Source organism: Pseudorca crassidens, chromosome 11, assembly GCF_039906515.1.
Source record: "Pseudorca crassidens isolate mPseCra1 chromosome 11, mPseCra1.hap1, whole genome shotgun sequence".
NCBI lineage: Eukaryota > Metazoa > Chordata > Mammalia > Artiodactyla > Delphinidae > Pseudorca > Pseudorca crassidens.
Genome location: NC_090306.1, coordinates 44,005,682 through 44,023,754, shown reverse-complemented (window position 1 = coordinate 44,023,754; position 18,073 = coordinate 44,005,682). Strand labels below are relative to the sequence as shown.

The window sequence follows — 18,073 nt, the reverse complement described above, 5'->3', positions numbered from 1 at the left end:
GAAGATGCTGGGAAGAATGTTGAAATGACAACAAAGGGTTTAGAATATTACATAAACTTAGTTGTTAAGGCAGTGGCAGGGCTTGAGAGGACTGACTCCAATTTTAAAAGAGGTTCTACTGTGGATAAAATGCTATCAACAGCACTGTGTGCTACAGAGAAATGGTTTGTGAAAGGACAGAATTGATACAGCAAACTTCACTGTTGTCCTATTTTAAGAAACTGCCATGGCCACCCCTACCTTCAGCCACCACCATCCTGATCCATCAGCAGCTATCAACATCAAGGCAAGATCCCCCACTAGCAAAAAGATTACAACTGGTTGAAGACATGGATGATGATTGCCACTTTTTTTTTAGCAATAAAGTATTTTGAAATTAAGGTATGTACATTTTTTGACATAATGCTATTGCACACTTCACAGATTCCAGTAGAGTGTAAATGTAACTTTTATATGCACTGGGAAACCAAAAAATTCGTGTGACTTGCCTTACTGCAGTGGTCTGAAACTGAACCCTCCATACCTCCAAGGTATGCCTGTATATTCCTACACTGGAATACTACTTGGCAATAAAAAAGAGTGTATTACCAATACATGCTACAATACGGTTTACTGAAAATAATTATGGCAAGTGAAAGGAGTCAGGTACAAGAGAGAATATACTATGTGGTTTCATTCATATGAAACTACAGAAGAAAACAAACATATAGCAGCAGAAAGCAGATCAATAATTGCCAACACTGGATGTTGATGAGGGGAGACTGAGTGAGAAACAACAGTGCATAAATTTGCAAAAACTAATAAAAATGTATGCTTCAAATAAGTACATTTTATTGTATGTAAACTATAAGAATGTTGATTAAAAAAGAAAATTTTTCTTAGAGAGGGCCTAGCAAAACTACATTCAAATCCAAAGGCATAAAGAAAAATATCAATCTTGTAATCTTGCTACAACAAAATGGATTTCCACACAAATACCACAAACATAGTAACAATACAAATAGTTAATTTGACAAGAAGATTAAGCTCCTCTAAGAACTCATACAGATCAATAAGAAAATCTTCACAGAAAAATAGTCATGGGGACTTCCCTGGCAGTCCATTGGTTAAGACTCCATGTTTCCACTGCAGGGGGCACAGGTTCAATCCCTGGTCAGGGAACTAAGATCCCACATGTGTAGTGTGGCCAAAAAAAAAAAAAAAAAAGTTGGAAAATCAGAGAATCAACTACAGGAAATTTTAAAGAAATAAAAAATACTGTAGGGACTTCCCTGGTGGCGCAGTGGTTAAGAATCCGCCTGCCAATGCAGGGGACACGTGTTCAAGCCCTGGTCCTGGAAGATCCCACATGCCGTGGAACAACTAAGCCCATGCACCATAGCTACTGAGCCTGTGCTCTAGAGCCCGCGAGCCACGACTACTGAAGCCCGTGCACCTAGAGCCTGTGCTCTGCAACAAGAGAAGCCACCACAGTGAGAAGTCCGTGCACCACAACCAAGAGTAGCCCCCGCTCACCGCAACTGGAGAAAGCCCCCGTGCAGCAATGAAGACTCAACACAGCCAAAAGTAAATAAATAAAATAAATAAATTAAAAAAAATACTGTAAGAGTGTAAATTGGTTCTACCTAATAAGTAAATGGATATACTCTTCGATACAGATAATTTAGTTCTAGGGTATTATCCTAAAGTTATAATTGCATATATAAACAGAAAAACAGTGGTATAACAGCAGAATAGGCTCTATGCGTAGGTACCTCCACTGCATCAATAATTAAGCAAGAAAGAGTGCTTGTACACTTATAACTAGGTGAGTGCTTGACAAAAGGAGAGGCTGCTGATCTTTTCTAAGTGAGCAGTACATAAAAGTAGCTACCATCCCTGCCCCTCAGTAGCTCGTGTTCCTGGAGTGGCTGGCTGGTGCCAAGGCATGTAGTGGGGACTTTGTTCTCCAGAAATTGAGGGTGCACTGTGGTTGGTCTGGTGGATTCCTGAGAAATCAGTGCCCATGCTCGCCTTAGTTTTTATTCACAGCAGCACTGGTGACTGACTTAAAAGGACAAAATCCTTTGCCACCAGCATTACCCTATTCAGAGCCAGACATTTAGGGAAATCTTTTTTAGGTCACATGCCAAATGCAGAGATAATGGAACAGAAATTTCAGTGACCACAAACAACAAGGAATATATATTTTACGAAAATAATTTGGAAAAGTCACAAATGAACAGCTATAGCCCTCAACAAGCAAAGAAATCAGTAATATATGAGGAGCAGGAGAATCAGATTTCCAGAGTTAACACTTTACACTACCTTGGCATGTCTAATTCTCAAAAAAAATTACAAAACACACAAGGAAACAAAAAACTATGGTCCATTCACAGGAAAAACAGAATTTGATAGAAACCATCCTGAGGAAGCTCAGACATTAGAATTACTGGCCAAAGACGTTAAATCAACTATCTTAAGTATACTCAATAAGTAATGAAAACCATGGACAAACCTAATAGCGATCAGGAAAAAGATGTATAAACAAAATGATAAAAGGTAATCAGTACACCTACCCTTCAAGAAATGCTAACGGGAGTTGTTCAAGGTGAAATGAAAAGACACCAAACAATCAAAGCCATAAGAAGAAATAAAGAACACTGGTAATTACATAGGTAAATTTAAAAAATATTATTGTACAGTTGTCCCTTGGTATCCACAGGGGACTGGTTGCAGAACCTAGAAATACAAAGGGCTGACTGCACCTTTGGTATGTGACTCCTCTTTTTTCCTTATATGATTCAAAAGAGAAATGAACAAAACAATATAAAGTGATACCAATGGGCACACATATAAAGATGTAACCTGTGACAATAAGAATATAAAGGGGGATGGACAGAGAAGTACAGAAGCCGAGTATTTGTACACTACTGAAACTAAATTGGTATTATTCAAATGAGGTTGTTATATATTTAAGATGTTAATTGTAACCCCCAAGAGAACCACTAAAAAAAAAACAAAACAAAACTTAAAAGTATACAGAATAGGAAAGGATATCAAAATAGTTACATTACAAAATTTCAAAAAAGGCAATAATGGAGGAATTCAGGGGGAAAAGACATTTAGGACACACAGAAAACAAATACCTAAACGGCAGAAGTATTCCCTACTTATCAGTAAGAACTTTAAATGTAAATGGCTTAAACTCTCCTCTTAAAAGGCAGACACTGGTGGGTTGAAAAAAAAAACAAGATTCATCCATATGCTGTCTATAAGAGATTCCTTTTAGATTCAAAGACATTGAAATTAACAGAACTGAAAAGGGTATTCCAAGCAAACAGTAATCAAAATACAGCTAAGATGACTATATTATTATTATGCAAAACAAAGTCAAAAAAGGTTATCAGAGACAAAGGAGATTATATATTGATAAAAGGTTCAATCCAGCAAAAAGATAAAACAATTATAAACATACATGCATCTACCAAGAGAGCCACAAAATATGTAAAGCAAAAACTGACAGAACTGAAAGGATAGACAGTTCTGCAATAATAGAGACTTCAATAACCCACTTTCAATAATGAATAATAACAAAACAGAAAAGCAATAAACAGGGACTTCCCTGGTGGCACAGTGGTTAAGACTCCATGCTCCCAATGCAGGGGGCCCAGATTCGATCCCTGGTCAGGGAACTAGATCCCACATGCATGCTACAACTTAGAGTTTGCATGCCACAACTAAGGAGCCCTCCTGCCACAACTAAGACCCAATGCAACCAAATAAATAAATGAAATAAAAGCAATAAACAAACAGGGAACTTGAATAACACTACAAACACTGACAGACAGTACTCTAAACACCAGAGTATATATTTTTATCAAGTGTACATGGAACATTCTCTATGAGAGACCAAAACTGGTTTTAATAAATTTCAAAAGACTGATATCTTACAAAGTATCTCCTCTGTCCACAATGGAATGAAACTAGAAATCAATGACAGAAGGAAAACTAGAAAATTCACAAATTAAACAACACACGTTCTTAACCAATGGGTCAAAGATGAAATCGCAAGAGAAATTAGAAAATAATTTGAGATGAATGAACACAAAAACACAACATATCAGAATTTACTGGATGTATTAGCCATAAAAAGGAACAAAACTGGGTCATCTGTAGAGATGTGGATGGACCCAGAGACTGTCATACAGAGTGAAGTCAGTCAGAAAGAGAAAAACAAATATCGTGTGCTTCCCTGGTGGCGCAGTGGTTGAGAATCTGCCTGCCAATGCAGGGGACATGGGTTCAAGCCCTGGTCCGGGAAGATCCCACATGCCGCAGAGCAACTGGGCCCGTGAGCCACAACTACTGAGCCTGTGCGTCTGGAGCCTGTGCTCCGCAACAAGAGAGGCCACAACAGTGAGAGGCCCGCGCACTGCGATGAAGAGTGGCCCCCGCTCGCCACAACTAGAGAAAGCCCTTGCACAGAAACGAAGACCCAACACAGCCAAAAATAAATAAATAAATTTTTTAAAAATCGTATATTAATGCATATATGCAGAATCTAGAAAAATGGTACAGATGAACCAGTTTGCAAGGCAGCAACACAGACACAGATGCAGAGAACATACATATGGACACCAAGGGGGGAAGGGGGGTGGGTTGAACTGGGAGATTGGAATTGACATATATACACTAATATGTATAAAATAGATAACTAATGAGAACCTGCTGTATAGCACAGGGAACTCCACTGTACAGCAGAAATGAAGACAACATTGTAAAACAACTATAACCCAATAAAAAAGAACTTACTGGATGTTATAAAAACAGTGCAAAGAGGGAAACTTATAGCTATAAGCACCTATGTTAACAAAGAATGATCTCAAAGCAATAACCTAAGCTACCACCTAAAAACTAGAAAGAAGCAAACTAAAACCAAAGATAGCAGGAGGAAATAATAAAGATTAGAATGGAGATAAAAAGAACAGAAAAATGACAGAAAAATCAATGAAACTGAACGCTGGTTCTTTGAAAAGATCAAGAAAATGAACAAACCTTTAGCTAGACTGACTAAGAAAGGTTAAAGATTCCAATTCCTAAATCAGAAATGAAAACTAAAATCAGACCCAAATACTGATTTTACAGAAATAAAAAGAATACAAGAGAACAGTGTAAACAAAGGCAGATCAACATGTGGATAACCTAGACGAAACGGACAGATTCCTAGAAACACACAAACTACAAAAACTGACCCGAGAAGGTGGAAATTTGAATAAACCTTTAAGAAGGAGGTTGAATCAGTGATTTTAAAATTTCAAAGAGGCCATATGATCCAGCAATCCCACTCCTGGACATATATCCAGACAAAACTATAATCTGAAAAGATACATGCACCCCTATGTTCATAACAGCACTATTTACAACAGCCAAGACATGGAAACAACCTAAATGCCCATTGACAGATGAATGGATAAAGAAGATGTGACACACACACACACACACACACACACACACGGAACATTACTCAGCCATAAAGAAAGAATGAAATAATGCCATCTGTAGCTACATGGATGGACCTAGAGATTATCACACTAAGTGAAATCAGTCAGAAAGAGAAAGACAAATAGCGTATGATATCACTTATATGTGGAATCTAAAATATGACACAAATGAACTTATCTATGAAACAGAAACAGAGTAATATATGTAGAGAGCAGACTTGTGGTTGCCAAGGGGAGGAGGGGTGAGGGAGGGTTGGATTGGGAGTTTGGGACTAGCAGATGGAAACTATTATATACAGAATGGATAGACAACAAGATTCTATTGTACAGCACAGGGAACTATATTCAATATCCTGTAATAAACCATAATGAAAAAGAAAAGAAAAAAATTTCACCAATCCTTCTCAATTAACACCAATCCTTCTCAAACTCTTCCAAAAAAGTTGAAGAAGAAACACTTCCTAACTCATTCTAAGAGGCCAGTATTACTCTGATAAAACAGACAAAGACACTACAAGGGGGGGTAAAACCTACAGGCCAATATCCCTTATGAATATAGATTTTAAAAATCCACAAAAAAATACATCTTGACCAAGTGGGATTTATTCCAGAAATGGGAGTGGGAGGGTGGGGAGGGAGGATGGGAGGTGGGGTGGTTCAACATAAGAAAATCAATGTAATATGGCACATTAACAGAACAAAGGAAAAACACACATGATCATCTCAATTGATACAGAAAAAGCATTTCAAAGAATTCCACACTTTCAAGGTAAGAATACTCAAACTGGGAAGGGAAGGGAACTTCATCAACATGACAAAGGCCGTATGTGAAAAGCACATAGTTGATATCACACTCAGTGGTAAAAGACTGATGGTTTTTCCCCTAAGATCAAGAACAAGACAAGGATGCCCACTTTTGCCATTTCGCTCAACATAGTATTGGGAGTTCTAGCCAGAGCAATTAGGCAAGAAAAAGTAATAAAAGACATCCAAACTAGAAAGGAGAAGTAAAATGATCTGTTTGTAAATGACATGATCTTACATGTAGAAAATTCTTAAAGAATCAGACCCTCACCCCCACCCCCCAAAAAAGTTAGATCTAATCAACTAGTACAGCAAAGATGCAGGATATAAAATCAACACTCAAAATGGTTGTATTTCTATACACTAGGAATGAACAATCTGAAAAGGAAATTAAGAAAATTCCATCGACAACAATATCAAAAAGAACAAAATACTTAGGAATACATCACCTATACAATGAAAACTATTACAAATTGCTGAAAGAAATGAAAAACCTAAATAAATAGAATGAAACCCATGTTCATGGATTGGAAGACTCAATATTGTTAAGATGACAACAATATTCAAATGATATACAGACTCAGTGTACTATCAAAGCCCCAATGGCATTTGCTTGGAGAAACAGAAAACTCCAACCTAAAATTCATATGAAATTTCAAGTGGCCCTGAATACCCTCAACAGTATTAAAAAAGAACAGTAAAATTGAACAGCTCATACTTCTCGTTTTCAAATCTTACTACAAAGCTACAGTAATTGAAATAGTGTGGTACTGGCATAAAGACAGACATACAGATCAATTAAATGGAAATAGAGAACCCAGAAATAAACCCAGCTCCTCCCATGGACACACCAAATTTACAAGTACTTACAGAACAAGTATCTATGACAACAACCTGAAGACTAGCAGAAAAGATTTTCCACAACTAAAGACATGAAAAAGGAAGCACGAGATGGGTAGAATGGGTGGAAATGAGACATAGTCAGGACCCAAACCCCCTGGTTGGTGACCCACAAACAGGAAGAATATCACAATTGTAGAGTTCCTCCCCCAAGGAGCAAGGGGTCCAAATGCCACATCGGGCTCCCCAGGCTGAGGGTCCTAAAACAAGAAGATGAGGTGCCAGGTCTGGCTTTGAAAATCAGTGGAGCTTGCATACTGGACACTGAGAAGATTGTAGGAAACAGAGAATCTGCTCCTAAAGGGTGGACGCAAAAATCTCACCCACCCAGGACCAGACAGACGGCTACATAGGGGAATTCTACAAAACATTTAATGATGCATTAACACCTATTCTTCTTAAACTATTCCAAAAAATTGAAGGAGGAATGCTTCTGAGCTTATTCTATGAGGCCAGCATCACCTAGATACCAAAACTAGACACAAAAAAAGAAAACTACAGGCCAATATCACTGATGAACATGGATGCTAACATCCTCAACGAAATATTAGCAAACAGGATTCAACAATACATTAAATAGATCACACATCATGATCAAGTAAGATTTATCTCAGGGATCAAGGATGGTTTAATATCTGCAAATAAATCAATATGATATATCACTTTAACAAACTGAACATAAAAATCATATGATCATCTCAACAGATGTAGAAAAAGCTTTTGAAAATTAAACATTTAACATTTATGACAGGTATGTTCCTTATATACCCAATAAGTGGGTATATAAGGAACATACCTCAACATAATAAAGGCTATATATGACAAACCCACAGCCAACATCATACTCAATGGCGAAAAGCTGAAGCATTTCCAGTAAGTTAAGGAACATGACAAGGATGCCCACTCTTGCCATTTTTATTCAATATAGTACTGGAAGTCCTAGCCATAGCAATAACGAGGAAGAGAAATAAAAAGAATTCAAATTGGAAAGGAAGAAGTAAAACTGTCACTGTTTGTAAATGACATGATACTATATACAGAAAAGCCTAAGGATGCTATCAAAAATCTATTAAAATAAATGAATTCAGTACAGCTGTATGATACAAAACTAATACACAGAAATCTGTTGCCCTTCTATACATTAATAATGAACTATCAGAAAGAGGTTTTAAGAAAACAATCCCATTTATAACTGCATCAAAAAATAAAATATCTAACCAAAGAGGTAAATGACTTATCCTCTGAAAACTATAAGGCATTGATGAAAGAAACCAAAGATGACACAAACAAACGAAATGGTACACCATGCTCATGGACTGAAGAATTAATATTGTTAAAATGACCAAACTAAGCAAGGCAATCTACAGATTCAAAGCAATCTCTATCAAAATATCAAGGGCATTTTTCACAGAAATAGAACAGTAATTCTAAACTCTGTATGGATACCAAAAGACCTCAAATACCAAAGCAATCTTGAGGAAGAAAAACAGAGCTGGAGGTACTTCGCTCCCAGATTTCAAACTATATTACAAAGCTTCAATAATCAAATAGTATGGTGCTAGCTCAAAAAGAGACACACAGATCAATGAAACCAAAGAGAGAGCCCAGAAATAAATCCACACATATTTGGCCTATTAATCTATGGCAAAAGAGGCAAGAATAAACAATGGGGAAAAGACAGCCTCTTAAAGAGAGCTGGGAAAACTGGATAGCTACATGCAAAAGAATCAAATTGGACTACATTCTCACACCATATACAAATGGGCAGAGGACCGGAATACAGACTTTTTATTCCCCCAAAGAAGACACACAGATGGCCACAGACAGAAAAGATGCTCCACATCACTAATAATCAGAGGAATGGAAATCAAAACCACAGTGAGATACCACCTCAAAACCGTCAGATGGCTATCATCAAAAAGACAACAAATAACAAGTGTTGGCGAAGATGTGGAGAAAAGGGAACCCTTGTGCACTTGTAGGATTGTAAATTGGTGCAGCCACTATGGAAAAACAGTATGGAGCTTCCTCAAGAAATTAAAAATGGAACTCCTATAGGATCCAGCAATTTCACTTCTGGGTATTTACCCAAGGAAATCAAAACTACTAATTCCAAAAGATATATGCACCCTTATATTCACTGCAGCATTATTTACAACAGCCAAGATATGGAAGCAACCTAAGTCCCCATCAATAGATGAATGGATAAAGAAGATGTGATATATATACACAGTGGAGTATTACTCAGCCATAAAAAAGAAATCTTGCCATTTGTGACAACGTGGATGGATCTAGAGGGTAATTATGCTAAGTGAGGTAAGACAGAGAAAAGCAAATACCACATGATCTCACTTATATGTGGAAACTAAAAAATAAAACAAACAAAACAAAATGAAAACAGACTCATAGATACAGAGAACATTTGGGTAGTTGACGGAGGGAAGGGGGTTGTGGGGCAGGTAAATAGGTGAATGGAATTAAGAGGTACAAGCCTCCAGTTATACAATAAATAAGCCATGGGGATGTAATATACAGCATAAAGAATATGGTCAGGGAGTTTCCTGCTGGTCCAGTGGTTAAGACTCCACGCTCCCAATGTAGGGGGCCCGGGTTTGATCCCTGGTCAGGGAACTAGATCCTGCACGCGTGCCGCAACTAAGAGTCCACGTGCCGCAACTAAGAAGCCTGCATGCCGCAACTAAAGTCCGCATGCCACAATGAAGATCCCACGTGCCCCAACTAAGAGCCAGCACAGCCAAAATAAATGAATGAATGAATGAATGAATATTTTTTAAAAAGAATATGGTTAAATAATATTGTATTAACTTTGCATGGGGACAGATGGTTACTAGACTTAACACGGTGATCATTTCATAATGTATGCAAATGTCAAATCACTATGTAGTATACCTGAAATGAACATAATATTGTACATCAACTATATTTCAATTAAAAGGAAAGGCTAATATTATAAAACCCTTAGAAAACATAGGGGAAACATTTCATGATCTTGGATTTGGCAACAATTTATGAAGTATGGCAACAAAAGCACAGATAACAAAAAAATTAATTGGACTTCATAAAAATTAAAAGCTTTTGAGCCTCAAAGACACTTCAAGAGAGTAAAAAAGATAACCCACAAAATGGGAGAAAATATTTGCAGATCATATATCTCACAAGAGTTTAATATCCAGAATATATAAAGATCTGGTACAGCTCAACAACAAATAACCCAATTTAAAAAATGGTCAAAGGATTTGAACAGACATTTCTCCAAAAAAGACATATAAATGGCAAAGAAGCACATGAAAAGATGCCCGATATCATGTGTCACTAGGAAAACGAAGCAGAAAACCATGATGAGATACCACTTTCTACCCATTAGGATGAGGGCTTTATCCAAAAAGCAAAAATAACAAGTGTTGTTAAGGATGTAGAAAAATTTGAATCCTCCTCCATTGCTGGTGGGAATATAAAAGGATACAACTGCTTTGGAAACAGTTATGCACTCCTCAATATGTTAAACATATAATTATCATGTTACCCAGTAATTCCTAGTATATACCCAAAAGAGTTGAAAGCAGGGACTCAGATAGTTGTGCAGCATTATTCACAGTAATCCAAAGACGGAAGCAACCTAAGCATCCTTCAATAGATAATGAATAAACAAAATGTGGTATATACCTACAATGGAATATTATTCAGCCAATAAAAAGTAATGAAGTTCTGACACATGCTCCACATAGATGAAGCTGGAAAATATTATGCTAAGTGAAATAAGCCAGATACAAAAGGACAAATATTGCATGATTCCATTTATATGTGGTATCTAAAATAGGTAAATTCAGAAAGACAGAGACTAGAAGGGAAGTTACCAGCAGCTGGGAAGAATGGGAAGTTATGGTTTCATGGGTATAGAGTTTCTGGGGATGCTGCAAAGTTCTGGAAATAAATACCGGTGATGGTTGCATAGCAATGTGAATGTACTAAACACCACTGGGTTAGCTGTACACTTAAAAATGGTAAATTGTATGTATGCATATTTTATCACAATAAAAAAAACTTTTAAAGAAACATATGTTACAAATTATTTGTAAATAGAACAACTTAATAATTAAATCACGGAACAATATTAAATGTATACCTGTAACAATGGTGAATGAAAATATCTATTATGAGAAAAGAATAGGCGTGTATATACTATATATTTCCATCATGTAAAGACAGAAAGAAAATTCTTAGATAGGTGCAGAAAAAACTGCTCTCTCTCATCACCTCTAGGGAAAATGACTGGAGGAATCTGGGACAGGGAGATTTAATTAACTTATTTACTATAAATCATTTGACTTTCTTACCACATATAGGTATTACTTTCACACTTAAAATAATGTGGAGGATGGACTGTAAGGAGGGGAAAGCTGAAGGCCTAACAGCTAAAAGGCTATTCCAATTGCTCAAGCCTAAACAATGGTAGTAATGATTGAAAGAAGTTTTGAAGGCAGATTTCATAGGATGTGAGAACAGATTAGACATGTAAACTGTGAGCAAGTGTCATCAACGACAATTTCCTGGTTCCCAAATGGCTATTAATGCAGTGATGCAGTTAATTGAAATGAAAGTACTGAGAATGTTTTCCACCTTTGTTACTAAAAAATTATTCCTGCTCCTAAGAGCAGGATTGAGATCTATGATTATCTTACACATTGTCAATCAGCATCTAACTTAAACTTCATGCTGTCTGAAGTTATACTTCTAGAAGAAACTGCTGTTTACAAAGTATTTTGACATTCTATCACTAATTTCCTGAAATAGCATTTCATATGAGCCAGAAATTTCTTTAAAATCATTATGGGTTTTATAAAATGTTATTCATCTTTGTTTGTTAATAGACAGACAACAAAAACCTTCTTGTCTCATGATGGACTAACAAATGTTTCTTACCATGATTGGCTTGCCCTGAAATGTCTTAACTTCTTCTCTTAAGTATTTAAAAGCCTGTTAACAAAGCAGGAAGGAACTTTCATTAGCATTCAAACATTTCATTAAAGCCATCATTATTCTATCAAGAGAGTTTTGGTAATTGCAACTATCTCTAAACTAAACAATAAAAAATTCTGAAGGTGATCCCATTATGCAGGTGACAGGGAATGAAAAAGTAAAAATTTAAGACTTCAGCTACAGTTCACATTTATTGTATATTAAACTACTATGGATTACTACTGACACATACTCACAAAATTCAAAACAGACCCAAAATATCACTACATATCAATTTTAAAATGGGTTCGGAGGGCCTTCTAAGATGAAGAATTAAAAAAAAAAAATCAGTACAAGGTTTTAAAAGGCTATTATAGAAATTTTTGTTTCAAAGGAATATTACTTTTCTTATCTTTAAATAGGCCATGATAACAATTAAGAGTAAAATCATTATGTCAAAATACCAAGAATCAGAACGGAAGTTATATATATTGCGGGCCTACTCTGTAATAGAAATACTAACTACTGAGTACATAGTCTCTGATCCCCATGTTAATTTAAAAATTGTTAATATTTTTACTGATAGGAAACAAACTGTTCTTAAATTGAAACAAAAAAGCTTTAAGAAGATCATCAAAAAGGAAACCAATTAATAAGCAACACCAAAAAGGTGAACAAGGTTCTCCAAAGTCTTTACAAACATTACTGTAAGCACACATTTTTCTCAATTAAAATATACACTACTGCTTTTATCACCAGGACTTCAAATCAGAAGAAAAGTTTTCTTCTCACCTGCTGTGCATCTGTGTCTGACTGGAAAGTGATATACCAGTTGCTATTGTGTGCAAATTCACAGCTTATCACCTTGGGGCAGTTTTCATTTTTAAACAAAGCTTTTACTTCCTAAAAAAGAAAATCTTCAGTTAACTCTAAAAATATATCAAAAATGGGCATTTTTTTTCCTCTTCATGTCTTTTGGTCTTTTCTATTTCTTTACTTAGTAACTGTTTACGCCTTCTGCCCATTTTTCTGTTGAGTAGAATTATACTCTGAAACAAGAACATGCATAGTTATAGTGCAAATTTTGTGCATGATTTAGGGATGGAAGCTTATTTTATAATCAGCAAAACTGAAGTATTATTTCAATCCTAGTGGCAAGCTAAATTCTGCTTAAGAGTACAATCTTTCCAGTCCTGTCATTGTCCAAAAAAACAGGTGTGGGTGGGTGGGGGGACTGTCCTACATTAACATTTTCTAGGTGCGAAGTATTTTATGCATTTTCATTTACTCCAAATGCTCTGTCTACAACAGTCATAGACATGAACTGTGCACAGATATCTTGTTTTTCATAACTGATTTAATTAAAAACTAAAACTCAAAAAAATATATGGATTTAGAAAAAGATGATTATCAAAACTCAGAGGGACTTCCCTGGTGGCACAGTGGTTAAGAATCTGCCTGCCAATGCAGGGGACATGGGCTCGAGCCCTGGTCCGGGAAGATCCCACATGCTACAGAACAACTAAGCCCGTGTGCCACAACTACTGAAGCCTGCACGCCTAGAGCCTGTGCTCCACAAGAGAAGCCACCACAATGAGAAGCACATGCACCACAACGAAAAGTAGCCCCCACTCGCCGCAACTAGAGAAAGCCTGCGCGCAGCAACGAAGACCCAATGCAGCCAAAAGAATAAACAAAAATAAATAAATCTATTAAAAATTACTGAAAATAAAATAAACAGTTAAGAATATTTAGCTTTAACAATACTAATGATTTACCTCTACTGGTGTTGTTTCTGGAATCTCTCTAAGAATTACAATACAACGCTTATGACTTGGTCTCACTTTCTCGCCCTTCTCATCAACTTGCACCATGGGAGAAGCTGAAATTTTAAAGAAGTTTCATTCAAAAGTGTAAAAATAGTGATATTAATAATTCCATTAAAAAACTATTCATTTCAATTTCCAACTGAATAAATTAGCAGAGGCTAACATCTTAAGTTGTAGAATCAAAGATCACAGTTACAATAAAGTATCTTGAGACTGATATGCAAAGAACATTGTCCAATGTTATTCATTGCACAAATACTCAGTGTACTTATTTTGTGACGTGGCACAGTGCTGGAGTTGAAAAGAAGCCTTTAAGGAGTATACAATATTTATATCTCATAGGGCACTTCCCTGTATACAATTACCAAATTCTTTATTTCAAGTAAAATCAATGTACTGCATTAGCCAAACACTACTCTAGGGAATGTATTGAGCTTTGATATGTGAAAAAATTCTCCTTAAAATTAAAGTCTGAGAAACACTTAAAACCAAGAATTATATATAAATGATTACAATCTTTCTTTCAGATGCTGGTTTTGAGTTAATATAGAATGAAGGTAGTACCACAAGCCAAAACTTTTATTTCTAGTCCCTTCAAAGGATAATATGTCACATCTTCCTGTGCAGGTAAGTAGAGAGAATAAAAGTAGTTGTTAAGGAAGAAGGCCTGTGTATAAGTGCTAGGTTTCAGCCCTTGGAGGTAGGAGATTCTGTCTCTTGGCAAATTCTTTAAATGTTGACAAGACTGGGTCATTTTAAGATCTGGTCAAACCAGATCAAGACTGGTTTGATCTGTACAAACCGATCAGAGATTTCATAAATGTTTTTATCCCTCTGACAATGGAAATCCCTACTCCCATGTAAGTCTACTACTGGACTTGCTTTATTTAACTTTCAAACATTTCAACGAATTTCAAAAAAAAAGTGAAGATCCACCTTTACTCAAGTAGTTAACAAAACCTGTATAAGAGAGGTTACCAAGAAATGCTGATATAAGACACAAACACCACTAAAAATTCTTAAGCCTCAATCTAAAATATAAATTCTTTACCAAACTTTGGAGCAGTGTTTGTCAAACTGCAGGTCGCAACTCTTTTAATAGGTTGTGAAAACAATTTTATAATAAAAGAAATGAACTCATTTCAAGCATTTAGTATTAATCTACTATTAACGTTTCAGTTGTGTGTATGTGTGTATTGGGTTGTGATATAAAGTTTACTTATTACTTTTGTTCAAAAGTTTGAAACAGATTGCTTTACAGGGTGTAATAATGACACATATAGCTTTCTAATAGCCCAGAAAACAGAGGTTTAATTGCTTATACTTGAGTAAATGGGTATCAAGATGAACAACCAAGGTACAGAACTGATATACAAGCTATATATGTACCAGTCAGTAAAAACAGATAAATTATTAGCACAGAATAGCAAAAAATATGGAGTTAAAAACAATTTCCTGCATGATCAGAAGTCAAAAGAATATTTAATCTTTGATTTTAAAAGTAAGCTAAAAGGTACGATTTACATACATCTCAACACTTCAAGAATTAGGTCAGGGTCTGTGGTCAGCTTTTTTATTTCTTCCATGTTGGCAACTGTCCAAATTGGGATGAACTGATCACTGTCCATTTGAGATATCAGGTAAAGATCCTTTGACAAATTTTCTCTGAAAGGAATAAGAGAAGCAACAGTCCTATAAAACAAACAAATCTTAAAAAGCACCTAAAGAAAAGAGATGCCTTATTAACTTTTGTCACTAAACCTAGGAAAACAAAATTATGCTATCAGGAATAACACAGTGAACTATGAAAATACGTAATATACAACAGATACATTCTAACAACTTCTGGAAAGTTTCTGAATCCCCAAATACATTGTGCCCAACAGTTTTGAACAAGGAATTTATGAAATTATATTGATGTGGAAAGAGGCTTAATATTAAAGTATATTACAAAATATTACATACAGTTTTGTTCCATCTTATAAATACCTTAGCACTGATGTTAGAATATGCATATGGAGAAAATTGTAATGTAAACCATGAGTTGGATCATGGAGGATTTTCAGTTTCTTAATGTTTGCATTTTTTAATAGGTATGTTTGACTTTTTATTTAAATTTAAATAATAAAGTTAAAATAATAAATATAAAACATTTTAAATTAAGACAAAAGACTAAGATACATTTTTTAAAAAAGAAGATACAAATGCTCTATCTTACACATAAAATCTTGTTCAACAAACTGAAGGAGAATCAAATTCATGTCTTGTTATTTACATCAAACCTTTGAAGCAGTCTGGTTATAAACAGCTAGAAATCTTTGCTTAAAAGCCACCTTCTCAATGACCACCCTATTCTGAAACCACCCAGGTACTCCTGATTCCCCTCTTCCCTTGCTTATTCCGCTCTACTTTTTTCCTTAGCGCTTATCACCTAACACGCTTCTAAGCTGCTTATTTATTATGTTTATTGTTTTGTCTCCCCCAGTCAGAATACAGGTTCCACAAAGGATCTTTGTCATTCAAAATGACAAAGCCTTAGTACTTGGCAAAGAGTAGGGTCCAGGCCTTTACATTCAAATTATACTAAAATAGAGTAGTAATTACCTTTTTAAGGTTACAATTGTCAACAAGTGGTGGTTATTTGTCTTGGGGGAAAAAAGAATAGAGAGGATACCAGTAACAGTTAAACTCACTTCTTCATAAAAGAAAGAACAGGGCTTCCCTAGTGGCACAGTGGTTAAGAATCCACCTGCCAATGCAGGGATCACGGTTCGAGCCCTGATCCGGGAATACCCCACATGCCGCAGAGCAACTAAGCCCGTGTGCCACAACTACTGAGCCTGCACTCTGGAGCCCACAAACCACAACTACTGAGTCCGTGTGCCACAACTACTGAAGCCTTGGTGCCTAGAGCCTGTGCTCCACAACAAGAGAAGCCACCGCAATGAGAAGCCTGCGTACTGCAACGAAGAGTAGCCTCCGCTCGCCGCAACTAGAGAAAGCCTGCGCACAGCAACGAAGATCCAAAAATAAAATAAATAAATTTATTTATTAAAAAAAAAGGAACATACTAGTCAACCAGATATTCTTTAAGAACTTGAAAATAAGACAACTGTAAACATAATATTGTACAACTAAAAGGCTGTAGCCTAAATCAACTCAGACTTTCAGCCAGTCTCTCCTTATAAAACAGTATGACACACCCTTAAAGAAACTACCTTGTCAGAAGTAAGTCAAATTAATAGATATATAACATCGAGGATTATGACTAATACCTATTATGTTCATGACTAATACCTAATATGTCTTAGTGGCAATTCTACTGAGCTACAAATGGCAATTACCCGGCTGGTTTGAACTGTATCGTAGTTCTGAGTAGGATGTGATAGATCATGATAAGCCAGAGCTCATGCTGCAACAACTAAAAAAACTTGGATAGATTACAAAAAAATCATGTTTTTGGAAATAAAAACTGTAGAAGCTACAAGGACAAAATGAAATTCCAGAAAGATAATCTTTCTTTTCCAAGGATATCTGCAGATCCTGGACCAGAAAGAAACTAGTAGAGCTTTATTTTAGGCAGTTGCACAAGACTGGTATTATGAATTGGAAGCTAAAGGAGCCCCCAATACACAGCTGATTTTCCTCTATATGACATTTACTGAGTTCTAAGGAGGAAGATGGAAGGCTGGGACCCTGAAAGATGGAAGGCTGAAAAAGGAGAGTAAAATCTTTGTGGTCTTGTGGAAGCCCCAGTAGAAGAAGCAACCTTGCATCAAACCTAAGACAGGTCTCCCTGACAAGACATTTGCCAGATTTTGAAGCTGTACAGGGTAAGAGGCTAAAGAGCTCATCTCAAACCTCTGAAGAACAGAACTAAATTTCCCTTGGTGTTTCACGACTGAGGTAACAGAAACCTGCCAACTTCTAAATCAAAAGCCTAAGAAGGTCATGCCTAAGGAACAGAGATAAATCAGAGGTCGATCGAGTCTAATTAAAGTTGCTGCTCAGCCCTGACTCAGCTCAATCCTTAACTGGATTGAAGAAATCAATCTGCTTCTGCTTACCAGAAGAAAGCTC

The 18,073-nt window shown here is 36.1% G+C and overlaps 1 protein-coding gene across 6 annotated transcripts in view; it reads right to left on the bottom strand.

Annotated features, from left to right (window-relative positions):
- Positions 1-18,073, bottom strand: part of LARP4 (La ribonucleoprotein 4) — a 66,482-nt gene that overhangs the window by 26,634 nt on the left and 21,775 nt on the right. For all 6 annotated transcript variants that reach the window (XM_067696513.1, XM_067696512.1, XM_067696511.1 and 3 more), the window contains 4 exons: positions 15,522-15,658; positions 13,943-14,046; positions 12,957-13,067; positions 12,129-12,182 (listed from right to left, as the gene is read on the bottom strand). In XM_067696513.1, the coding sequence (XP_067552614.1) occupies positions 12,129-12,182; positions 12,957-13,067; positions 13,943-14,046; positions 15,522-15,658 (406 nt within the window). The remainder of the gene's footprint in view (positions 1-12,128; positions 12,183-12,956; positions 13,068-13,942; positions 14,047-15,521; positions 15,659-18,073) is intronic.